At 38.7% G+C, this 26,842-nt stretch overlaps 1 protein-coding gene across 3 annotated transcripts in view; it reads left to right on the top strand.

Annotated features, from left to right (window-relative positions):
* Window positions 1-26,842, top strand: part of MEMO1 (mediator of cell motility 1) — a 114,158-nt gene that overhangs the window by 26,015 nt on the left and 61,301 nt on the right. For all 3 annotated transcript variants that reach the window (XM_025260846.2, XM_044925795.1, XM_025260847.2), the window contains one exon: window positions 24,891-24,972. In XM_025260846.2, the coding sequence (XP_025116631.1) occupies window positions 24,891-24,972 (82 nt within the window). The remainder of the gene's footprint in view (window positions 1-24,890; window positions 24,973-26,842) is intronic.

Genomic DNA, 26,842 nt, shown 5'->3' with positions numbered 1-26,842 from the left:
CGTAGTGAGTCAGAACTTCCCTGGTGGTCTAGTGGTTAAGACTCCACACTTCCACTACAGGGGCACAGATTCATCCTTGGTTAGGTAACAAAGATCCTGCGTGCTGTGTGGTGCAGCAAAAAAAAAATGCAAAAACTCAAAAAAACGCCCAAATGTAGTGGATAAAGTGCCTTTATTTAGTATTGCAGAGCAAGGTGTATATTTTATAGATGTCTGTGACATTGAAAGTGAAAGTCGCTCAGTCATGTCTGTCTCTTGTGACCCCATGGACTATAGAGTCCATGGAATTCTCCAGGCCAGAATCCTGGAGTGGGTAGCCTTTCCCTTCTCCAGGGGGTCTTCCCAACCCAGGGATCGAACCCAGGTCTCCCTCATTGCAGGCAGATTCTTTACTAGCTGAGCCACCAGGGAATAATCCCAAGAATAATGGAGTGGGTAGCCTATGCCTTCCCCAGCAGATCTTCCCAACCCAGGAATTGAACTGGGTCTTCTGCGTTGCAGGAGGATTCTTTACCAACTGAGCTAGGAGGGAAGCCCTTTGTGACATTAAGCAGGTACAAATAATTGGAGTTAGAGGAGGAGAGAGAATAATTAGCACTTTCTGATTTACTGACTTCATTTTTATCGTACTATGAATGAAGATTTGTCTAAATTATCTTTGTTTTATTGAGGTAAATTTTAGATAATATAAAATTAGCCGTTTTAAACTGTCACAAATTTTACAGTTTCATATACATGAAATATCCCAATGAGGTGAACCCCTGGAGACAGAAAGCAGATTGGTGGTTGACAGTAGGTGGGGATGAGGTGTCATTGCTTAGTAGGTACAGGGTTTTCTTTGGGGATTCTGAGGATGTTCAGGAACTTGGTACAGGTGGTGGTTTCACAAAACTTTCTGTTGAAATATTGGGTATTGGGAATCCTCCCAGAAAGTTTGCTATGTAATTAATACAGTCTTAAATGGCTAACTGGATCTAATAACTAGCTTTTCTATATAAGAGGTAGATGGTATTGAATTATTTATAACATTAATCTGCTGCTGCTGCTCTGTCGCTTCAAAAGTAAACATTATTAATAAATATTAGTGAAAATACGCATATAAGATCAAGTCAAATTGGTATTTTACATTTTTTTAGTAGTTTACAAACTCATGTTTTTCCAGTTTTTTTTTAGTTTAAAATTTTGTTATTATGAATATACTGTAAATTGAACCAGGACTCTAATTTTTCTAGATGATGAAAAAACGTTAAAAATCCGGAATAGAAATGTCCTGTTTAGAGACAGAATGTATTTACTATTTAAAATTCTATCTATTATGGACATTGACAGTGCAATTAGGATGAAAACAAAAAACACAAATAGAGATTAAATTGTGAAACAAAACAGTTTGTATGTCAAGAATTCTGGGGGAAGCATAGAGTTTGGAGTGTAAGAATATGAAGTTGAAGGTAGTTTTGTAATCGAGATAAAAAGTGAAAGAGGAGGAGGAGGCTTCCTTTGTAATTAATCTGACGCACTTGGAGGATTTATCACATTGCAATTTGGTCTCTTAACAAAGAAGAGCCAAATAAATGGAAGGTTTGCTACCAGGAGAAGGAAATGGCAACCCACTCCAGTATTCTTGCCTGGAGAATCCCATGGACGGAGGAGCCTGGCAGGCTACAGTCCATGGGGTCGCAGAGTCAGACACGACTGAGCGACTTCACTTTCACTTTCTTTGCTACCAGGAGATGGAAATCTGCTAATACCAATAGGGTAGCAGGCAGTGCAGTATTTAGACTTCCAGGTCAGGAGATCAGCAAGAGAGAGTTCTGAGCAGAATCAGTGAAACCAGGGTACAAGCTGTTTGCAGTTTGCCCTGCTGGGGTGTTGGTAGCCCTGGGCCCCTTGGTGTTAATTGAAGCCAGGCAGAGCGCAGGTCTGCAGATGCATCCTATTGCCAAGTGAGACAGAATCAGATACTTCAAAGGTGAGATACCTGGAACTGTTTGAATGAGGTAAGAACCTTTCAAGGGTTGGCCAGGGGGCAGATATTTAAGGATAATAGGAAGAAATAGAATAATCTTCAATGAAGTGCTTTTATCTGCTAGGTTTAGGCTTGATATTTTCCTGTATACTCTGATTTAGTCTTTTTGAGTTAGGCTTTGGTGGGGGCAGGCGGTGTCTGAATTTTTATTAATTACATCAGCAGTTCTCTTGAATATGGCTCTTGGACCAGGGATTGAGACACAGAGGCAGGACTCTTGACACTTGGTTAGCATTTGTGAATTTGATTCCTATTAGCTAGTCCTCCTGGGCAGCCCCTCATTGTTCTGAGGCCTCAAGTGGCTCTCCAAGATAATATTTGAGAACAGAGGTCAGAGAGTACTTTCATAATAACTTTTCAGAACATACATAAACAACAAATCAAAAATTTTAAAACCTCTGCTAAACACCAACACATTAAAAAAACCATAAAGTTTTACTTAGGAATTATGTTTTTATTAGAAGTAGTTACTATTGATTACCAAATGATTGGGACCTATTAACATTTCTACCTGGCAACTTCATTTAATGAAATTAGGCCTATAACTACAAAACAATTTAGTATTCATTATTTTTCGCCTTCCTTTATAGAATGAACCCCTGCATTATCCAATATTTTTACAAAGCTTATTGCCCATGAAGAAACCGTATTGTTAGAAAAGAGCTAATTGCATGCGGAATAACCCCTGGTTGTCCAGTTGTTCCACCACCGTTTGCTGAAAATTCAGATCATCTTTTCTCTGTTGTATTGCCTCTGTTCCTTGGTCAAAGATCAGGTGACTGCATGCATGAGGGTCCTTTTCTGGGTTCTCCATTCTCTTCCATTACTCAATTTGTTCTTTAATCAATTATGTTCAAGCTGGTTTTAGAAAAGGCAGAGGAACCAGAGATCAAATTGCCAACATCCTCTGGATCATGGAAAAAGCAAGAGAGTTCCAGAAAAACATCTATTTCTGCTTTATTGACTATGTCAAAGCCTTTGACTGTGTGGATCACAATAAACTGTGGAAAATTCTTCAAGAGATGGGAATACCAGACCACCTGATCTGCCTCTTGAGAAATTTGTATGCAGGTCAGGCAGCAACAGTTAGAACTGGACATGGAACAACAGACTGGTTCCAAATAGGAAAAGGAGTACGTCAAGGCTGTATACTGTCACCCTGTTTATTTAACTTATACGCAGAGTACATCATTAGAAATGCTGGACTGGAAGAAACAAAAGCTGGAATCAAGATTGCCGGGAGAAATATCAATCACCTCAGATACGCAGATGATACCACCCTTATGGCAGAAAGTGAAGAGGAACTAAAAAGCCTCTTGATGAAAGTGAAAGTGGAGAGTGAAAAAGTTGGCTTAAAGCTCAACATTCAGAAAACAAAGATCATGGCATCCGGTCCCATCACTTCATGGGAAATAGATGGGGAAAGTGTGGAAACAGTGTCAGACTTACTTTATTTTTCTGGGCTCCAAAATCACTATAGATGGTGACTGCAGCCATGAAATTAAAATATGCTTACTCCTTGGAAGGAAAGTTATGACCAACCTAGATAGCATATTCAAAAGCAGAGACATTACTTTTCCAACAAAGGTCTGCTAGTCAAGGCTATGGTTTTTCCTGTGGTCATGTATGGATGTGAGAGTTGGACTGTGAAGAAGGCTGAGCGCCGAAGAATTGATGCTTTTGAACTTTGGTGTTGGAGAAGACTCTTGAGAGTCCCTTGGACTGCAAGGAGATCCAACCAGTCCATTTTGAAGGAGATCAGCCTTGGGATTTCTTTGGAAGGAATGATGCTAAAGCTGAAACTCCAGTACTTTGGCCACCTCATGTGAAGAGTTGATTCATTGGAAAAGACCCTAATGCTGGGAGGGATTGGGGGCAGGAGGAGAAGGGGATGACAGAGGATGAGATGGCTGGATGGCATCACTGACTCTATGGACTTGAGTCTGAGTAAACTCCGGGAGTTGGTGATGGATAGGGAGACCTGGCATGCTGCGATTCATGGGGTCACAAAGAGTCGGACATGACTGAGCGACTGATCTGATCTGATCTGATACTGTTTTTGGAGAAGGCAATGGCACCCTACTCCAGTACTCTTGCCTGGAAAATCCTATGGATGGAGGACTGGTAGGCTGCAGTCCATGGGGTTGCTAGGAGTCGGACACGACTAAGCAACTTCACTTTCCCTTTTCACTTTCATGCATTGGAGAAGGAAATGGCAACCCACTCCAGTGTTCTTGCCTGGAGAATCCCAGGGACGGGGGAGCCTGGTGGGCTGCCCTCTATGGGGTCGCACAGAGTCGGACACGACTGAAGTCACTTAGCATAGCATAGCATACTGTTTTGATTATTGTATCTATATATTAAGTCTTAGAATTGGGTAGTGTCGATCCTTAGCCCTCCAACTTTGTTCTTCTCCTTCAGTATTATGTTCCCTGAGTTTTTGTTTTGTCAGGAAGTAAGAATGTCTAGTTTTCTCCTTTTTGGTGATATTGGTAGTCCTCTGTGATCATTGTTTAGATTTATTAATGTCTTAGGGCTTGTAAAGTGGTGATATTTTCATCATTCTACCTTCATTTATTATCTCTAACACTTCTTTAAAGGAATACTTTCTATCCTTGATTTTTTTGGCTATCCAAAGGAACAGTTCATATAGAAGTAGGATGAATAATGCTTGATTATTTTTCCTTATTTACCAGTTATCAAAATAATGAATTGGTTCCCTAGCAATATCCAAAGGTAACTGGCAAATTTCTTCAAGTGTCATTGGAAACACACAGATTTAAAAGATACTCAGATTGTCTCGTCTTTAGCCAGTGGGAGCCTCTGGTTCTTTTGACATGGCCTTAATAGTCTTTGATGACTTTCTTGTTTTCTGGTGTATTAGTCTGTATTCTTCAGAGAAACACAACCAATAGAATATATCAGGATATATCTCTGTCTTTATCTCTATCTCTATATCTGTAGAAAGAGACTTCTTATAATGAACTTGTTCATGCAGCTTTGGAGACTGACAAATCCCGAGATCTGCAGTAGGCAAGCTGGAGACCTAGGAAGGGTGATGGGTGTAGTTCCAGTTGAGAGTCCAGTGAACTCAAGACCTGGGGGGAGCCAGACCTGAAGACTTGATGTAGAATTCCCTCTTCCGGCGGAAAGGTCAGCCTTTTTGTTCTGTTAAGGCCTTCAACTGATTGGATGGGGCTCAGAGAAGGCAATGGCACCCCACTCCAGTACTCTTGCCTGGAAAGTCCCATGGACGGTGGAGCCTGGAAGGTTGCAGTCCATGGGGTTACTGAGAGTCGGACACGACTGAGCGACTTCACTTTCACTTTTCGCTTTCATGCACTGGAGAAGGAAGTGGCAACCCACTCCAGTGTTTTTGCCTGGAGAATCCCAGGGACGGGGGAGCCTGGTGGGCTGCCATCTATGGGATCGCACAGAGTCGGACATGATTGAAGCGACTTAGCAGCAGCAGCATCCATATTAGGGAAGGTAATCTGCTTTACTCAGTCTGCAGATTCAGATGTTAATCTCTTCTAGAAACACCATCACAGACACACCCAGAATAATGTTTGACCAAAGGCCTGGCACCCTATGATTCAATCTAGGTGACATACTAAAGTAACCATTACATCTGGTGTAAGATGTTCCAGGCTTAATTTTACACTTCCTGTCCCAGGTGTGAAATACACCGTTTTCCCAAGGAGCCCAGATCTTCTCCTAAACAAAATGGAAGTAAAATAGCAAAGTCTTCTAAATAATGTTATCAATTAATAAGTGCCATCTGATGATTCTTTTAATGATGAAAATACATTGAGATTCATACTTCACAAAAGTTTACTTTAAAAGGCTCTGTAGGGAATTCCTTGGCAGTTGAGTGGTTAGTCGTTTTCACTGTAGTGGCTTGGGTTCAGTCCCTGGTTGGGGAACCAAAGCAGTTATCCTCCAATTAAAAAGGAATGAAAAAAGAAAGGTATACTTTCTTAAGAGTAATTAAATTGTCTTCAGTGTTATTTAATTTTCTTCATTTTCTCACTTTTGGGAAAGAGTTTCTCGATGTCTGTCTGTTCTGTCATTCCTGCCTTGACCTTTCTTAGTTTCTGATATAACATTTGAGGAAAGCATAGAATGAAAGCTGATGGCATGGATTTATACCTAGTAAAGTGAAAGTGAAGTTGCTCAGTCGTGTCCGACTCTTTGCGACCCAATGGATTGTAGCCCACCAGGCTTCTCCATCCATGGAATTTTCCAGGCATGAGTACTGGAGTGGGTTGCCATTTCCTTCTACAGAAGATCTTCCAACCCAGGGATTGAACCTGGGTCTCCTGCATTGCAGGCAGACGCTTTACCGTCTGAGCCATTGATAATTATCTTCTGTAAGCATCAACCTAAATATCTGTCAGCAAATTTGGAAAACTCAGCAGTGGCCACAGGACTGGAAAAGGTCAGTTTTCATTCCAATCCCAAGGAAAGGCAATGCCAAAGAATGCTCAAACTACCGCACAGTTGCACTCATCTCACACGCTAGTAAAGTAATGCTTAAAATTCTCCAAGCCAGGCTTCAGCAATACGTGAACCGTGAACTTCCTGATGTTCAAGCCGGTTTTAGAAAAGGCAGAGGAACCAGAGATCAAATTGCCAACATCCGCTGGATCATGGAAAAAGCAAGAGAGTTCCAGAAAAACATCTATTTCTGCTTTATTGACTATGCCAAAGCCTTTGACTGTGTGGATCACAATAAACTGTGGAAAATTCTCAAAGAGATGGGAATACCAGACCACCTGACCTGCCTCTTGAGAAATCTGTATGCAGGTCAGGAAGCAACATGGACATGGAACAACAGACTGGTTCCAAACAGGAAAAGGAGTACATCAAGGCTGTATATTGTCACCCTGCTTATTTCACTTATATGCAGAGTACATCATGAGAAATGCTGGACTGGAAGAAACACAAGTTGGAATCAAGATTGCCGGGAGAAATATCAATCACCTCAGATATGCAGATCACACCACCCTTATGGCAGAAAGAGAAGAGGAACTAAAAAGCCTCTTGATGAAAGTGAAAGAGGAGAGTGAAAAGGTTGGCTTAAAGCTCAACATTCAGAAAACGAAGATCATGGCATCCAGTCCCATCACTTCATGGGAAATAGATGGGGAAACAGTGTCAGACTTTTTTTTGGGGGCTCCAAAATCACTGCAGATGGTGACTGCAGCCATGAATTTAAAATATGCTTACTCCTTAGAAAGAAAGTTATGACCAACCTAGATAGCATATTCAAAAGCAGAGACATTACTTTGCCAACAAAGGTCCATCTAGTCAAGGCTATGGTTTTTCCTGTGGTCATGTATGGATGTGAGAGTTGGACTGTGAAGAAGGCTGAGTGCTGAAGAATTGATGCTTTTGAACTGTGCTGTTGGAGAAGACTCTTGAGAGACCCTTGGACTGCAAGGAGATCTAACCTGTCCATTCTGAAGGAGATCAGCCCTGGGATTTCTTTGGAAGGAATGATGCTAAAGCTGAAACTCCAGTACTTTGGCCACCTGATGCGAAGAGTTGACTCATTGGAAAAGACTCTGATGCTGGGAGGGATTGGGGGCAGGAGGAGAAGGGGACGACAGAGGATGAGATGGCTGGATGGCATCACTGACTCGATGGACGTGAGTCTCAATGAACTCCGGGAGTTGGTGATGGATAGGGAGACCTGGCGTGCTGCAATTCATGGGGTCGCAAAGAGTTGGACACGACTGAGCAACTGAACTGAACTGAAATATCTATCTCTTAGTATGTTACAGTAACGTGGAACTACAGACATAATTTAGTTTACCCTTTTCATTTTACAGAAGAGGAAATTGAGGCTTAGCTCTGTAGGAAAGCTAAGGCTCACCTGGATCACTTGCATTCAGATTTGGCAGTGTGTGGCGGCGTTCAGAGACAGACCAGTATGACTCAAAGATCTTCACATTGCCATTTATTAGCTGTATGAACTTGAGGAAACATATTTTTTTATAATGCCACGTGGCACGTTGGATCTTAGTTCCCCAACCAGGGATTGAACCCTTGCCCCTTGCAGTGGAAGCACAGAGTCTGAACCACTGGACTACCAAAGAAGTCCCAGGGAAACTTTTGTTTTTTAAATTTATTTGTAAGCTAGAGATAATAACTATGTGATATGATTACTATGACAGTTAACCAAGAATAACATTCTAAGGAACCCAGTACTGTGCCTGTCACATTGTACTGTTGTTCAGTAGCCAAGTCATGTCTGATTCTCTGGGACCGCATGAACTGCAGCATGCCAGGCTTCCCTGTCCTTCACTGTCTTCCTGGAGTTTGCTCAAACTCATGTCCATTGAGTCGATGATGCCGTCCAGCCATCTCTTCCTCTATCGCTCCCTTTTTCTGCCCTCAGTCTTTTCCAGCATCAGAGTCTTTTTCCATTATTGGAAATTATTGGAGTTTTTCCATTATTCCAAATTATTGGAGTTTCAGCTTCAGCATCAGTCCTTCCAATGAATATTCAGAGTTGATTTGCTTTAGGATTGACTGATTTGATCTCCTTGTAGTCCAGGGGATTCTCAAGAGTTCTCCAGCACCACGGTTTAAAAGGATCAATTCATCGGTGCTCAGCCTTCTTTATGGTCCAACTCTCACATCTGTACATGACTTCTGGAAAAACCATAGCTTTGACTATACAGGCCTTTGTTGACAAAGTGATGTCTTTACTTTTTAATACACTGTCTAGGTTTGTCATAGCTTTTCTTCGAAGGAGCAAGTGTCTCTTAATTTTATGGCTGTAGTCACCATCTGCAGTGATTTTGGAGCCCAAGAACATGAAATCTGTCACTGTTTCTACTTTTCCCTCTTCTGTTTGCCATGAGGTGATAGGACCAGATGCCATAATCTTAGTTTTTTGAATGTTGAGTTTTAAGCTAGCTTTTTCACTCTCCTCTTTCACCTTCATCAAGGGGCTTTTTATTACAGTGGTATCATCTGCATATCTGAGGTTGTTTATATTTCTCCCAGCAATCTTGATTCCAGCTTGTAATGCATCCAGGCTGGCCTTTCACATGATGTACTCTGCATATAAGTTAAATAAACAGGGTGACAATATACAGCCTTGTCATACTCCTTTCTCAATTTGGAACCAGTCCATTGTTCCATGTCCAGTTCTAACTGCTGCTTCCTGACTCACATACAGGTTTCTCAGGAGATAGGTTAAGATGGTCTGGTATTTCCATCTCTTTAAGAATGTTCCATAGTGTGTTGTGATTCGCACAGTCAAAGGCTTTAGTATAGTCAGTGAAGCAGAAGTAGATGTTTTTCTGAAATTTCCTTGCTTTTTCTATCATCCCACAGATGTTGGCAATTTGATCTTTTGTTCCTCTGCCTTTTCTAAACCCAGCTTGTACAGCTGAAAGTTCTTGGTTAATATACTGCTGAAGCCTAGCTTGAAGGATTTTAAGTATAATCTTACCCTCATATGAAATGAGTACAGTTGTATGGTAGCTTGAACATTCTTTGGCATTGGAATGAAAACTGACCTTTTCCAGTCCTGTGGCTACTGCTGAATTTTCCCAAATTTTCTGACCTATTGAACGCAGCACTTTAACAGCACCATCTTTTAGGCTTTTAAATAGCTCAGCTGGAATTCCATCACCTCCACTAGCTTTGTTTGTAGTCACGCTTCCCAAGGCCCACTTGACTTCACACTCCAGGATGTCTGGCTGTAGATGAGTGACCACACCATTGTGGTTATCTGGGTCATTAAGATGGTAACGATGACCCTATATGTGAGACAGCAGAAGAGATGCAAATGTAAAGAACAGACTGTTGGGCTCGGTGGGAGAAGGCAAGGATGGGATGATTTGAGATAATAGCAATGAAACATGTATATTACCACATGTGAAATAGATCACCAGTCCAGGTTTGATGCATGAGACAGGGTGCTCAGGGCCAGTGCACTGGGATGACCCTGAGGGATGGGGTTGGCGGGGGGAGGTAGGAAGGGGGTTCAGGATGGGGAACACATGTACACCCATGGCTGATTCATGTCAGTGTATGGCAGAAACCACTACAATATCGTAAAGTAATTAGTCTCCAATTGAAATTAAAAAAAAAAAAAGACTTTTTTGTATAGTTCGTCTGTGTATTCTGGCCACCTCTTCTTAATCTCTTATGCTTCTATTAGGTCCTTACTGTTCCTGTCCTTTATCATGCCTATTTTGTATGAAATGTCCCCTTGATATCTCCAGTTGTAAGTATACTATAAGCTCTGGTTTTTCCTGTCCTCCCCCTTTTTTTATCTTTAAAAAATATTCCTTTATTTATTTGGCTCTTTCAGGTCTTAGTTGGGGCATGTGGGGGATCAGCTCCTGGACTAAGGATGGAACCCAGGCCCCGTGCTTTGGGAGTGCAGAGTCTTGGTCACTGGACCACCAGGGAACTCCCTGGTTTTTCCTGTCCTTGTTTGGAATTCTTTTCTTGCCTCTTTTTGAAGTGAACATCAAGTGTATCTAAAGTAAATGAAAACAATGCATACTTTTGTTGCATTTGTTACCTTGTTCATGGTGTTTGCTTAACAAATGTTTTCTTTTTTTTTTTTTAAGCCTTTATTATTTATTTTATTTCTTTTGACTGCATGGGATCTTTGTTGCTTTGCTTGGGCTTTCTCCAGTTGCAGTAAGCAGGGGCTCCTTTTCGTTGCGGTGTGTGGGCTTCTGATTGTGGTGGCTTCTTGTCGCAGAGCACAGGCTTTAGGCAAGTGTGGGCTTCAGTAGTTGCGGCACACGGGCTCAGTAGTTGCGGCTTGCAGGCATGATTTAAATGAGCTTCAGTACTTGTGGCACAAGGGCTTAGTTGCTCTGCAGCATGTGAAATCCTCTGGACCAAGGATCAAACCCATGTCTCCTGCATTGGCAGGCAGATTTTGGTCTGGTCCTTTTCTTAACTTTCTGAATGACAGTTAACTAAAGTTCACATTCAGAAGATTTACTTTTAGTCTGAAGTATTTTATCCAAAATAACTTTGGTTGTTATATTCCCATTTATTGTCATTATTGAATATTAATCACAAATGTTTTAAACCACTTTATGTGTCATTAGGGTAGATTTTAAACATGTTGATGCTTGTATGCTCCTGGAGCAAGCAGGATTGTTTGGTCAGCATTAATGGATGTTTAAATGTTGCTTTTATGTCCTTAGATGAAAGCTATGTTACCAATATTAAATGTTAGTAATTTTAATTATCACTCTCCTTTTTAATATGAAATGTTGGCTTGAATTTCTGTAGAACTACCTACAAGATTGTAAACCTGTAATACATGTTTAAATGTGAATATGTAGAAAAAAATCCTAAAACTGTTTATCATCCCAAAATTTTTGCTATTTTGGATAATATTCCAAAAGCATACTCAAATGTTGACTTTCCCATGACATTAATAGATGGCTTTGTTTATTGAGAGGTATAAAAATATGATTGCTAATGCCTATAGGTTAAGGTTATATTTCATAAAGTGAGTAAATTGATGTATTTGAAGTGTTGGAGAGTTCAAATTAGGAGACCTAGAAGTAATGAAAAAGAAGGCAATGATAGTTGCTTTCAGTTCTTCTTGGAGTGTTTTCATTTGATGACTCCATTTTCTTGTAATTCATCTTGTCTATAAGTATTGAATATGCAGGTTTTACTCCCAAGCACTGGAAAGTAATTGTTCTAAGATTACTAATTTCTCAGAGTCACCAAATATATTGCTTGGCATTTTTCGATTCTCATTGTGCTTGTTTATTACAGACTATTGGAGTAGATTCTGCTAATCTTCCTGAAGATCTTACCTCTTTGCTTTCTGTGTACTTTATTTCCCCCTAGTCTTGTGTTGATCTCCTTGCCCACCTTTGCTGGGTCAGCTTCGTACTCATACCTCTGTCCTAAGACTCAGCTTTTTAACATTTGTGTTGCCAGCATTGATATGTACACGTTCATACTTAACCATCGTAATTAGATGACTCCAAAATCTGTTTCTGTCCTTTTTTTCTGCAGTTAAGACTCGTATTCTTTACCAGTTGGATATCTTTATCTGGTTGCCTTATTGTCTCTAAAAACTTTCAGTGTGTCTGAAGTCAGAGTCTTCCTCTTGGAACAGACTCCGTGGTCTTAATTCTGTCACTGGTCGTGGTGCTGTCATTTGTCTGCCTCCCAAGTGTAGTCACGATCGATTCTTTCACTCACCCCTTTCCGATTTATTTAGGCACAAAGGTCTGTATTCTAATTTTGCTGACAAAATTTGGGTAATGTTGGTTTATAGAATTGATTGGTTGAGTAGTTATCTGTATGTCTTTCAGATTGGCTAAGTGTACAGGGGTTTGAAAGAGTGTTTTTTATTTCTTTAATAGAGTTTTTGTGGTGGCTGTAATTTAAAAGAAAGTGCCAGTGACATTATCTAAGGCCTCTTAAAGGAGCTAATGCCTGAGCATGGCTGTGAGGCTCTCAGAATTTTTCTGGTTTGATCTTCTGGGAATGGGAGAGATTCCACTTGGGTTTAAACCAGGTATTCTTCAATCTGGGCAGCTTTTAGATTAACACATTTATTTCAGTATTAGGCAGTTTGATGAGAACAGTTCACATGATATGGAAAGTGTTTGGTAGAGTGGATGCACACATGTACCTTAACTCTCTTGCTTAACCATGTCCAATAGTTTCCAAACATAGTTTTACCCCTAAATCATCACTCTCAGAACTCCTTAGAAAGCCTTTTATTTTGATGGCTTTTCTGACCAATTATCTTTTTCTTTTCTTCTTATCTGATACCTGGCATGCCCAACTCTGTTCTTTTTGTTTGCATCTTATGGTTGCAAAATCAGAAACAGTCTTTAAATCAATGAGCTGGCACATGCAGTACCAACAATTGTGAAAAAAAGGAAAGAGGCCTCAAACATGTCACAGCAAAAGTACAAAAACAAAAATTGTGGTAGATTATCGTTAATTACTTCAAAAAGTAGTAATGACGTATCTAGATTGTCTGGTACAAGATTGCTGAAGAAGTCAGAGTGGACAATGACTTGAGTCAGGTACTCAAGTACCTGATAGACAAATTAAAAAAAAAGAAAAAACAAACTGTTGAAGGTGTTGCATTTTCAGGGGAAAAATTATAAAAAGAAAGATATTAATAATCAACTGTACTTCAATAAAGATAAACTGAAAAAAATACTACTAAAGTGCTTCATGTTCTCTTTTCTGGACCATTCTTTTCTAGATTGTTTCTCTATTCTTTGATTCTATCTACCAGAAATCTGGTAGTGGATATCAAACCTAGGAAGACTTCCATGGCGGCTCAGTGGTAAAGAATCCACCTGCCAGTGCAGGAGGCACAGGTTCCCTGGGCTGGGAGATCCCCTGGAGAAGGAGATGGCAACCCACTCTAACATTGTTGCTTGGGAAATTCCACAGACAGAGGCACCTGGCAGACTACAGTTCATGGGGTCATAAAAGATTCGAATATGATCTAGCAACTAAACAACAACAATCAAACCTAGGGAAGTAAAGTAAAAGAGGGAAGTCCCTTCTTGGTAACAGGGAAGTATTGTCAGATTGGTCCATATATTGTATCCCAACCCTCTGATGCATATTTTATTGGTCAAATAGCAATTCTCAACGATTTGGGTTTATTTATTTTAATCTAGATTAGTAATGTAGATGTTGTTTTAGGTTTAACAATGATTTGTTGTTTGGTTTAGTGTTTATAAGTTTTTTTCCATGTCATTATCATTTGGAATATGAAAATAGATCCAAGAACGTTGTATATCTCACTATCTGTGTCATCTTTAATCTCTTTCATCAGTGTCTTATATTAATAGTTTTCTGAGGACAGATGTTTTGCCTCCTTAGGAACATTTATTCCTAGGTATTTTATTCTCTTCTTTGCAGTGGTAAATAAATGGGATTATTTCCTTAATTTCTCTTTCTGATCTTTCATTGCTAGTCTATAGGAATGGAAAAGATTTCTGTGCATTAATTTTGTATCCTGCAACTTTACCAAATTCATTGATTAGCACCAGTAGTTTTCTAGTGGGATCTTTAAGATTTTCTTAGTGTGAATATCATGTCATCTGCAGACAGTGACAGTTTTAGTTTCTCTTTTCCATTTTGCATTCCTTTTATTTCTTTTTTTCCCTTGATTGCCATGGCTAGGACTTCCAAACTATGTTGAATAATAGTGATAAGAGTGGGCATCCTTGTCTTATTCCTGACCTTAGAGCAAATGCTTTTAGTTTTTCACCATTGAGAATGATGTTTGCTGTGGATTTTCTGTATATGGTACTTACTGTATTTGGGTAGGTTCATTAGAGAAAGTATCTGCATAAAATTCACAGAAAAATTCTTAACTCAGAATTTTGTGATCCATCAGTTTTGAAAATTTTATGGTAATAAAGGTCACCTCATGCGAAGAGTTGACTCATTGGAAAAGACTCTGATGCTGGGAGGGATTGGGGGCAGGAGGAGAAGGGGATGACAGAGGATGAGATGGCTGGATGGCATCACCGACTCGATGGACATGAGTCTGAGTGAACTCCAGGAGTTGGTGATGGACAGGGAGGCCTGGCGTGCTGCGATTCATGGGGTCGTAAAGAGTTGGACACGACTGAGCAACTGAACTGAACTGAACTGAAACTTACGGTTATAATGTACAAAAGGTTGGAACCAAAACCTAAGGGAACAAACAAGATGTGAATGATAATAACAATCATAAGTTGTATAATGAACTTTTGGTCAGTTTTAAGCTCTAATAGCTTGGCATGGTGATGTTAAATGTATCAGTCTCTAAAAATGTATTGATATATCTGTGGTCAATAACATTCGGGTAACAAAAGATGTATTAATGTGTCTCTGGTCAAGAATATGTTAATATGGAATATCATATTGATTTGTGTATATTGAAGAATCCTTGTGTTCCTGCGATAAATTCCACTTGATCATAGTATGTAATCCTTTGTAATATGTTTTGGAATTCAATTTGTTAATATTTTGTTGAGAATTTTTCTGTGTTCATCAGTGATACTGGTCTGTAATTTTCTTTTTTTGTGATTATCTTTTTCTGCTTTTGGTATTAAGGTGATGGTGGCCTTGTAGAATGAGTTTGGGAATGTTCTTCATCTGCTATTTGTTTTAGAAGAGTTTGAGATGGATGGTGTTATTTGTTTTTCTCTAAATGTTTGATAAAATTCACCTGTGAAGCCATCTAGTCCTGGACTTTTTGTTTATTGGAAGATTTAAAAATTCTTTTATTTATTTGTTTTATTGTTGACTGTGCTGGGTCTTTGTTGCTGCAAATGGTCTTTGCGTAGTTTTGGCGAGCAGGGGCCACTGTTCTTCGTGGTGCACAGGCCTGTCATTGAGGAGGCTTCCCGTGTTGTGGAGCACAGGCTCTGGGCATGTGTGCTGGAGCCCACGGAGCAGTTGCAGCAGGCAGGCTCTGGAGCTTACAGGCTTCAGTAGATGAAGCGTTTGGGCGCAGTAGTTGTGGTGTATGGGTTTCATTTCTCCGAGGCAGGTGTCCCTTGCATTGGCAGGTGGATTCTTAACCACTGAGCCACCAGGGAGGTCCCTCTAGGTATTTTTTTATTTCCTCTTTGATTTCAGTGATCTCTGGGTATTTAGTAGCATATTGTTTAGCCTGCTCGTGTTTGTGTTCTTACAGTTTTCTTTTTCCCCCCTATAATTTCCAATCTCGTAGAATTGTGATTGGAAGAGATGTTTAATACTGTTTCAGTTTTCTCAAATTTAACAAGGCTTGATTTGTGACTGAAGATGTGATCTCCTGAAGAATGTTCTATGTGCATTTGAGAAGAAAGTATATTCTGCAGCTTTCAAATGGAATGTCCTATAAATATCGATTATGTTTATCTGGTCTAATGTGTCATTTAAAGCTTATATTTTCTGATTAATTTTCTGTCTGGATGATCTGTCCTTTGGTATAAATGAGGGTGTTAAAGTTCCTCACTATTACTGTGTTACTGTTGATTTCCTCTTTTATGACTGTTAGCATTTGCCTTATGTATTGAAGTGCTCCTATGTTGGGTGCATAAATGTTTGTAATTGTTACACCTTCTCCTTCGATTGATCCCTTGATCATTATGTAGTGTCCTTCCTTGTCTCTTGTATTACTAATAGTCTTTATTTTAAAGTCTGTTTTGCCTGATTTGAGTGTTGCTACTCCAGCTTTCTTTTGACTTCTATTTGCATGGAATATCTTTTTCCACCCCCTCACGGTTAGTCTGTGTGTGTCCCTAAATCTGAAGTGGGTGTCTATAGATATCATATAATGGGTCTTGTTTTTGTATCCATTCAGCCAGTCTATGTTTTTTGTTTGAAGTATTTAGTCTATTCACATTTAATATAATTATATGTATGTTCTTATTACCATTTTCTCAATTGTTTTGGGCTTGTTTTTATAGGTCTTTTTTCTTCTCTTGTGTTTCCCACCTAGAGAAGTTCCTTTAGCATTTGCAGTAAAGCTGGTTTGGTGGTGCTGAATTATTTTAACTTTTGTGTGTCTGTAAAGCTTGTAGTTTCTCCATTGAATCTGAATGATATCCTTGCTGGGTAGAGTAATCTTGATTGTAGGTTTTTCCCTTTCATCACTTTAAATATATCTTGCCAGTTCTTTCTGGCCTGATATCCTTTGCCATATTAAGGAAGTTTTCCACCTAATCTCTTCAAATATTTCCTCAGACTCTCTTTTTCTTCTGGAACCCCTATAATTCAAAGATTGGTGCATTTTATGTTGTCCCAGAGGTCTCTGAGACTGTACTCATTTCTTTTCATTGTTTTTTCTTTACTCTGCTCATTGGCAGTTATTTCCACCATTCTGTCTTCCAGCTCACTTATTCATTCTTCTGCCTCAGTTATTCTGTTGTTGATTCCTTGTAGTGTATTTTTCATTTCAGTTAATGTGTTTTTCATCACCATTTGTTTGTTCTTTACTTCTTCTAGGTCCTTGTAAACATTTCTTGTATTTCCTCAATCTTTGCCTCTATTCTATTTCTGAGTTTATGGATCATCTTTATTAATATTACTCTGAATTCTTTTTCAGGTAGATTGCCTATTTCCTCTTTATTTATTTGTTCTTATAGGTTTTTAGCTTCCTCCTTCATTTGTAACATATTTCTCTGTCATCTCGTTTTGGTTGATGGGTCAGGCTGTGTTCCTGTCTTATTGATTGCTTGGCCTGAGGTGTCCAGCACTGGAGTTTGGAGGCAGTTGGTGGAACTGGGTCTTGGTGCTGAGATGCAGACCTTTGGAAGAGCTCACATGGATTCATATTTCTTAGGGTTGAAGTACTCTGAAAGTTCAGCAGCTTGGACTTGGTGCTCCTACCACAGGGCCTTGGACCATAAAGAAGGCTGAGCACCAAAAAATAGATGCTTTTGAACTGTGGTGTTGGAGAAGACTCTTGAGAGTCCCTTGGACTGCAAGGAGATCCAGCCAGTCCATCCTAAAGGAAATAGTCCTGAATATTCATTGGGAGGACTGATGCTGAAGCTAAAGCTCAGATACTTTGACCACCTGATGCAAACAGCCAACTCATTAGAAAGACCCTGATGCTTGGAAAGATTGAAGGGAGGAGGAGAAGGGGACGACAGAGGATGAGATGGTTGGATGGCATCACTGACTCAATGGACATGAGTTTGAGCAAGCCCCGGGAGATGGTGAAGGACAGGGAAGCTTGGCCTGCTGCAGTCCATGGGGTCACAAAGAGTCGGACATGACTGAGTGACTGAACAACCATCACCATCACAGGGGCTTAGGCCCAAGCCCTGACCTGTTAGGAGATGAGAACTTCACGTCCTCCTATTCTGCCATCTTGACCATTGGTATCAGAAACTTATTTTGAGCAGTTACCTGAAAATTGTTTCCTTGTGTGGAAAGTCTTATCCTATTTCTGATTCTTCCACTCAGGCAGACTTGTTTTATTTTCCCATAAATTGTGTGTTTGCATTTGGTATCAAATTATCCACATTGGGTAGTAGTAACTGGTTGGTTGTAACCCAAAGAAGCATTAAAAAAAAAAAAATGTTAGTTGCAGTTGGGAGAAAATAGCAAGTCCTGGTTAGATAGGCATTAAAGAAGTATTGTGGACTCAACTTTAAGCATTTGTACCACTTTAGCTTCTTGCTTTTTATGATTCTGGTTCATGTTTCCTAATTAGAGTACTTGACCCTGGTGTTAGAGGGTAAATGTGGTGTATCTTCTTAGGGCCTCCATTTAAATCACAGGTAGGAGCATGGGAGTTTTGAAATTACTATGGATATTGTATTGTCATTTAGTTTATTACATTCACATAAATTTTTGGACTAAGAAGATATAAGAGTTTGTTTATCATCCAGTTTCTATGAATCTTGAATTTATTTTCCTTTGTCATCAGGGTTGTTTGAGTGGAAAAGCTGGTGAGGCATTGATTGAAGTGAGAGGTTAGAAACACTATTAAAAATAAACATGTATATTTTAAGGAATAGTGGATCACTTATGGATTCAATGAGCTACAAGGGAAGCCCTCAAGTAGTTTAGAGACAAAAATTCATGGATTTTTATATTGTTAATTTATAGATTATGTGATTTATTTATGTAATGGAAGCAGTTGTCACCAAGGGTCTGTTATGTTAGCTGCGTTCGTTCATATACTCATTCATATAGCATGTTCTTGCGTACATTAATGCCGTTATGGCAGTGGCCCCGCATTTTAGTGTGTATCACAGTCACCGCAGAGTTTGCTAAAAGCTTGTTAAAAGCTGTAGGTACCATCCCCAGAGATTGTGATGACATAATGATCTCTTTTTGAAATAAACACATTGGATGATTCTGGTCTGTAGACCACTTTTTGACTATTATAGGAGAAAGAATTATTGTTACTAAAATAGGTTAAAAAAAATACCCCGTTACTTAAAAAGATTTAATGCCAGGAGAATATGAAAGTATTTATGATTGTGAGTGATTTAAAACTTGAGCATAATACAACATAATAGGCTTGGTTTTGAATTTGACCTGTCCCCTGTAAAGGCCAGTAGATGGTAGTTGTTTGCTAAACTTCAGTAATGGATAACTTGTGACTGGTATAATGGATAACTTGGGCACAATAAAGGGTAAAAATGGTGGAGACCTAGTATATGCTGAAGAGATCAAGAAGAGATAGAATGAATACATGGAAGAGTTGTGTAAAAAAGATCTTAATGAACTGGATTACTACAATGGTGTGGTTAGTCACTCAGAGCCAAACATTCTGGAGTGCGAAGTCAAGTGGGCCTTAAGAAGCACTGCTGTTAATAAAGCTAGTGGGTGTGATGAAATTCCAGCAGAACTATTCAAATCCCTAAAGATGATGCCATCGAGGTTTTGCATTCATTATGTCAGCAAATCTGGAAGACTCAGGAATGGCCACAGAATGGGAAGAGGTTAGTCCTCATCCCAGTTCCCAAGAAGGGTAGTAACAAAGAATGGCTAACCATTGGACAGTTGCACTCCTCTCCCACGCTAGTAAATCTTGCATGCTAGGCTATTCATCATTATGTGAACCAAGAGCTTCCAGATGTCCAAACTGCGTTTAGAGAAGGAAGAAGAACTAGAGATCAAATTGCCAACATTCACTGGGTTAAAGAGAAAGCAAGGGAATTTCAGAAAAACATCTATCTCTGTTTCATTGAGTGCACTAAAGCCTCTGACTGTGTGGATCATGACAAACTGTGGGAAGCTCTTAGAGAGACGGGAACACCAGGCCATCTCACCTGTCTCCTGAGAAGCCTGTATGCGGGCCAGAAGCAACAGTTAGAGCCCTGTATGGAACAACTGATTGGGTCAAGATCAAGAAAGGAGTATGACAGGGCTGTCTGCTGTCACCCTGTTTGTTTAACCTATACGCGGAGCACATAATGAGAAATGCTGGGCTGAGTGAGTTACAAGCGGGAATCAAGATAGGCAGGAGAAACATCAACAATCTAATATGCGGATGATACCACTCTTAATTGCAGAAAGCAAAGAGGAACTGAAGAGCCTCTTGATGAGGGTGAAGGAGAGTGAAAGAGCTAGCTTAAGATTAAGTATTAAAAAACTAAGATCATGTCATCCAGCCCCATTATTGCATGGCAAATGGAAGGGGAAAACGTGGAAGTAGTGACAGATTTCCTCTGCTTGGGCTCTAAAATCTCTGTGGATGGTGACTACAGCCTTGAAAACAGAAGACGATTGCTTCTTGGCAGGAAAGCAATGACAAACCTAGACAGTATTTTGAAAAGCAGAGACATTACTTTGCTGACCAAGGTCCATATAATCAAGGGTATGGTCTTCCCAGTGGTCACGTACGGTTGTGAGAGCTGGACCATAAAGAAGGCGGAGCACCGAAGAATTGATGCCTTCAAGCTGTGGTGCTGGAGAAGATTCCTGAAAGTCCCTTGAACAGCAAGGAGATAAAACCAGTCAATCATAAGGGAGATCAACCCTGAATATTTACTGGAATGACTGATGCTGAAGCTGAAGCTCCAGTATTTTGGTCATCTGATGTGCACAGACAAATAATTGGAAAATCCCCTGATGCTGAGAAAGATCAAGGGCAGAAGGAGAAGAGGGCATCAGAGGATGAGATGGCTGGACGGCATCGCCGATGCAATGAACATGAACTTGGGCAAACTTTGGAAGATGGTGAAGGACAGGGAGGCCTGGCTTGCTGCAGTCCATGGGCTTGCAAAGAGTCGGACTCGACTGGGTAACTGAACAGCAGCAACAACTGTAAAGGCCAATAGATCGTAATTGTTTGCTAAACCTTAAGTATTCCTACCAGTCACAAGTTATCCATTATTAACAATCATGTTGCTATTCCATGGTCTAAGTAGAAAATACATATCTTAAGAGTCAATATGTATATATTTTAGTCATTTTAATTGCTTTGAAGAAATAGAATGATTTATTTTGAAATGCCAAATATAATTGAGGTCAGGCATTAAATTTTAATTTTTATCAAATGAGAGAAATGAGGTGAGGGTATGGTAAAACAGGTATTGTTCATGCATGGTGCATAATTATGAAGGGATGCAATTTTGGATAACATTTTTAATACATGTTTTGAAATCTTAAAAAGATTCACATTGATTTACATAGTAATTCCATTCTGAGAGTCTCCAAAGGAGATAATTTAAAATATGAAAATAGAGATATGTGTTATAGAATTATTTATAATTGCACAAAAACTTTGAAAAAATCTAAACATATTAGAGTAATATTTAAGGAAACCAGTGATCCATTTACACAAAGAAATCTTATTTAACTATAAAATGTTTAAAGTGTCCGTAATATAGGAGAATACTTATGTATTGTTATGTAAATAAAAGCAGTTGACAGAATTGTCTATCATTTTAAAGACTAGCAGGAAAGTTGGAAAATATTAATTTTGGTGTTTTTTATAATTATAGGGTTATTGTTTTACCCTTGTCTTTATATGTGTTCCCCCATATTTTTTTTATAATGAAGAAATAGCAGATATAAATCAATATGTTGATGTTTAAAGAGAGTTGAGGTGAGACACTATAACCAGGTACTCTCAAGGAATTCAGTGGCAACATTTGATAGGGATAGGGAGTTTGTTTATAAATAGATTCAGAATAGTGATTCCAAGTTAATAGACTGTTAAAGGATTCAGTGTTGAACCCATTTTTCAGATTATGATTTTGTAAATCACCTCAAGGGAGGAGTACACTGTGATCCTTCAAATTTTGAATCCCTTTTAGATATGAAATCCAATGGAATTGATATTAACTATATGAAAATTTTTGAAAGACTGTATGAGTGGGCAGGAATGTGGTTAAGTGATAGCCACTTGGCCAGATATGAGTTGGACGGTATGCACTGAAGATTGTTCACTGCATAGTTATTTGCCCTGATGAACTGTATCCTGAACTACAGAGTTTAGCAAAAATTATAAACAAATTCTTATGTTTGTAATTTTAGTGGGTAATAAGGAATCCAAGATATTTGGATTTGGTCTGACTCTTTGAGGTTTGTATCAAGGAGAACAATAATGTTCTTTACAACAAGATTGTTTCTGTGTTTTGGTTTGCTATAGTGCTGCTCTGGATGGGCTTGGGGTCAAATTCAGTGAGACAGTTCTTGTGTTCCCAAGGGCATGTTATTTTCTGTGTGAGGAGTCTTGTCATAGATACATAAAAACAAATAGCATCCCTTGAGATGTATCTAAAAATAAGATACTTAGTTTTGTAAAAAGCATAGCAATAAGTTCTGAGTATATGATCAAGGTAAGACAACAGTAAGAAGGGAAGGGATTTGGGGAGAACTGCTGAAATGTTACTTTTTAAATTAAATGAGATGATTATATTCAGGAAGCCTTTTGAGAAACAGTTTTGGTTACAGTGAGAAGCATTCCCAGAAGCTAGTCTTCAATGATTTTTTTCACTATTCTCCATTGAAATAAAAATATCAGAACATTGTGGAGAGTGTGGTTTTCATAGTGCTACTATATTTCATTGATTTAAAGATGTAGATTTCCCCCAGATTTTAATATTTCTGACATTGAAATGGGTTTTGCAGTCAGTGGCATCTTTAAATCATTGTCAGTTGTGAAATGGTTATCACTGCCTACATATACCCAAACTCAATAATTAATCCTGTTGGTATGACTAGATAATGCAACCCATTGGTGTTTCAGGTAACATATCGTTTAAGGAAGAGATGAACACACTGTGTTGTCTTCTGAAACCTGTTAGTTGCACTTTCTGGTGATACCTTTTGGTTTGGTAACATCAGGAAAGGTGTAGCATCACAACTTGAACAATGTGTGTCAGTTGCTTGCAGGAGAATTCTGAGGCAGTAGAGGTGCATTTTAAAAAGAAATATCACATCACTACTTCCTTAAATGGTACAGAGGATGATATTATGGAAAAACAGGGTCATTGATGACTGAGTTAAAAGAAATTTAGAAATCAGATTGTGAATATGAAGAAAATTTTAAGAATATTTTGGATTCATTTTGCTTTTGTTTTTACATAAACATGAGTGCTATGAACATTCATATCTAAATAAATTTAAGAACTTTTTCAATAAATATAAAAATTCTGAGAAAGGAAACAATTTTATTTTTGATAAGTAATAAGCTTGAATACGATGCACATCACCAGCTGTCTGCTAAGAGACTGCAAAGACCTAAAGAACACTTATCCTTTTATACATCTAAGCAGATAAAATCCATTACATGCATATTCTTAGGATAAATAATAAGTAGTGCTCAAGAAAGAGGACTTGACAGCAACATTTGTCACACATAGTTCATTCTAAATTCACTTGATAATAATCAAGTGACCATAATCAGAGTGACCATAATGTATTAGCTAATTGCTTTATCCAAGGAAAAATAAACATGTATTTTTATGACAGGAAGTAATTTAGCAACCTGGGGCTAGGTGACCCTCTGAAGTTAGGCTCCTATCCTCCTTGATGATCACATTTCAAAGAGATGGCTACTGAGTCCTTGAGAAAGATGGTCCTGAGTTGCTGGTTAGAGGCTTGTTTAGCTTTTCTTTTTTCTTAATTAAAAAAATTTAAATTTGCATGCCAATGATAATGATCTTGTACAAAGGGACAAGTTAGGGCGGGAGAAAAGGATAGTTGGAAGAGCAGAGTCTTTGAGAAGGGAAGACAAATTGGGACCCAGTGCAGAAATAGTTTATTTTTCTTTTGATAGGAGCAGGAAAAGAGGAAGAGGAAACTCTTCTGAGTTTAGGGTGACTGACATTCAGGTTTGCCTGGGACTGAGAGAGTTCCGAGGACACCAGACGTCCAGTGCTAAAACTGGCGAAGTCCTGAGCAAACCAGGATGGTTGGGTATTCTTCTGCTGCTTGTTTTCCTTAACAAAGTGAAAAGGTTGATCATCTGCTGGGAATGGGAAGGGGATGACGGTTTAAGATAAATGGAGAAGCTATATGAAGTAATTCTTTTATCTTAAAGATGGAGGAGCAAATTCACTAGGTTGTTGTGGTATGATTTCTGGGCTTTGTCTCCTAAGGGTCTACTGAAATTTACAAACATAATTTCAAAGTTCTTATGGTTGTGTTTCTTTACAGTCTTATTCAGCTATTCAGGTGGATCTGCTGTGTTAGGTGGAATGCTGGTTTTAACTATGATTTGACTATGATGGAGGAAGAGAGGAGTAAAGGAGGAGGCCACAGGCAAAGAAGTGATTATAGTGATGGATCATCAAATCTCAGGATAGGTATAAGAAGTGGAGAAGAGAGGATGAAGGATAGTTGGCAAAATGACTCCAACAGACTTTTAGAAGTGAACTGGAATAATAGGAAGTGAAGAGAGTGGGATGCCTGAACTTGAAATTTTTGAGGTGGTATAGTTCCTGGTTATTGATATGATATGGGAATAGGGGCTGGAGTGGATGGCAGAAACAATCATTGAATATTGTAATGATCACACTATAGATGTGATTTTAGTGATTAAGGCAGCTTTTGATGCTCCAGAAATATTCAGTTATTTTCTTTTCATATACTGTTGTTTTCTGTTTGCTGTTTTATTTTGTTTGATCAGTACCTTTGTTTGAGGAGGTGTTGTTGTTCTTGAATGAAGATGGTTGTAAATAAATAAGTGGATGGATTAAAGCAAATATTGTTTAATCAGTACTTGTCTTTATCATATGGCTTGCTCCTGGAAACTTTATAATTGGTTAAATTTCAGACATTAACATCTAAAACAATGATCCACTGCCCATTAAGCTATTTTAGTCCCAAATAAGTTCAGTGAGAACTTTGTGTCATGTATGGTTACTGGTACTGGATTGCTTTGCTCACTCCAGTTTCCCTCTTTCTCTTTTTATAGGACCGCAGCTGAATGCCCAGCTAGAAGGTTGGCTTTCACAAGTACAGTCTACAAAAAGACCTGCTAGAGCCATTATTGCACCGTAAGTTTTAAGGGTCTTTACCCAGAATCTTTCATGTGTTGATTTTTAATAAAGGATGAATGTCTATGGATTGAATTAAAAATTAAAAATGCTGTGTTGAAATGAAGAAGTTATATTCACTAAATTTCATGATTGCTGTGGCTTTCACTTTAACTCAAGGATAAAGGAATTGGCTGTTTTCTCAGATGAAGAAGTTTCCAATTTTATTTTTGGTAATAAAACTGACTTTTAAAACAGTTAAACATTAGTTGAAACAGTTTAAACATTAGATAAGCTTGGTGATTGCAGTAGTATTTGGTACAAATGAGTAAGTTCTATTTTAAACATTAAAAAGATTGACTTTAATCACATAATTTTAAACTTACAAATAAAAGTGTATTAAACATAATGTGGTGCAATATGGACTAGCAGCCAGGATTTTAGAGGATGGGTAGATTTTTTTTAAATGAAGGCAGTCTATTGCCTATTAGAAGGCAATCTGTTGTCAGTGTTAGAGGACTTTTTGAGAATTACAAGCTAACAAACACAGTTAACTGCTTGTATGGTATGAATTCAGTTAATTTTGATTTGGTAAATGTTGGAGTTTCTGCTATTTCTCTCACAGCAGCATCTTTTATGTGACTTCTCGAGTTCAGGTTGGTAACTTGATAAATAATAAATAGTGAAAATAATAATAGTAACCACTTATTAAACACTATGAGAATTAAACAAGTAAATACACATAAAGAACTTACATTAATGTTGGGCACATAATAAGTATTATATAAATGTTACGTACTTTATGTGCCAAACATTTAGTTAAATGAGATCTAAGTTGATCTCATTTAAAAGACTCAGGAAGTTGACTACACTACTTACCAACTGTGTGACATACAAGTTATTTAATCTCTTGTGCCTTTGTCTTATTGGTAAAATTAGAATCATGATATTACCTTCATATAGTTTTTCTAACGATTAAATGAGCTAATCTTTATAAAACTTTTAGCATAATGACTTGCTGTTAACTTATTTTGTCATTCAGCAGATATCTATCAGGCTAAATACTAGATGCTCTTTGTGCTGCTCTTTGAATAAATTGAAATCACTACTCACAGTGCTTGCCTTTTAGTATTTGGGGAATGCAGACAGTAAATAATAATTCTGTGTCGAGTGCAGTTGGGCACTAAGAAAAATAAAGCAGATGAAAAGATTGAGAGTGACAGCATGGGTTAGGAGTTGCTAGTTTATATAGCTTAATAACAAAAACTCTCCCTGTTAAGGAACAGTTGAGCCTAAATGATGTGAGAGAGGAGTTATGCAGATACCCAGGAAAGAGAGTTTAGGTTGAGAAGCAGCAAGGACAGAGGTTCTGGGACAGAATATGCTTAGTGTGTTTGAGGAAAAGCAAGGCCAGTGTAGCCGGAGAGGCATATGTGTGGGGAAGAGTGGTGGCTGAGATTGGCAGTGGGGGCTTGATTGTGGGGCGGCTTCATAGGAAATCATAAAAGCTTTGGTTTTCATTCCAAGTTATATAGCAAGTATGGAGAAGCTTTAAGCAGAAAAGTAATACCATCTGACTTAGGTTTGCAGGGGATTACTCTTGCTGTGGTCTAGACTTTTTGTTTTGTGGAGGCAAAGAGTCTGTTTAGGAGGCTTATTACTCTAGAACCTAAAGAGACGACATAATGACTTTGACTGGGAGTAGTGGTAGAGGTGATGAGAAGCAGTATATTCTGGGTATTTTTGAAGGTAGGGCTAATAAAGTAGAAGAAAAAGTCATGGATGACTTAAGTTTTGGCTTGTGAAATTGAAAGGATGGAATTGTGTTTGTATTAATTAAAGGAAAAAACAAGGGTAGAGGTGGGGAGTGGAATTTTAAGTGTTTGTATAG

The sequence above is a fragment of the Bubalus bubalis genome, chromosome 12, assembly GCF_019923935.1.
Source record: "Bubalus bubalis isolate 160015118507 breed Murrah chromosome 12, NDDB_SH_1, whole genome shotgun sequence".
Lineage (NCBI taxonomy): Eukaryota > Metazoa > Chordata > Mammalia > Artiodactyla > Bovidae > Bubalus > Bubalus bubalis.
This window is presented reverse-complemented; position numbering and strand designations above follow the sequence as displayed.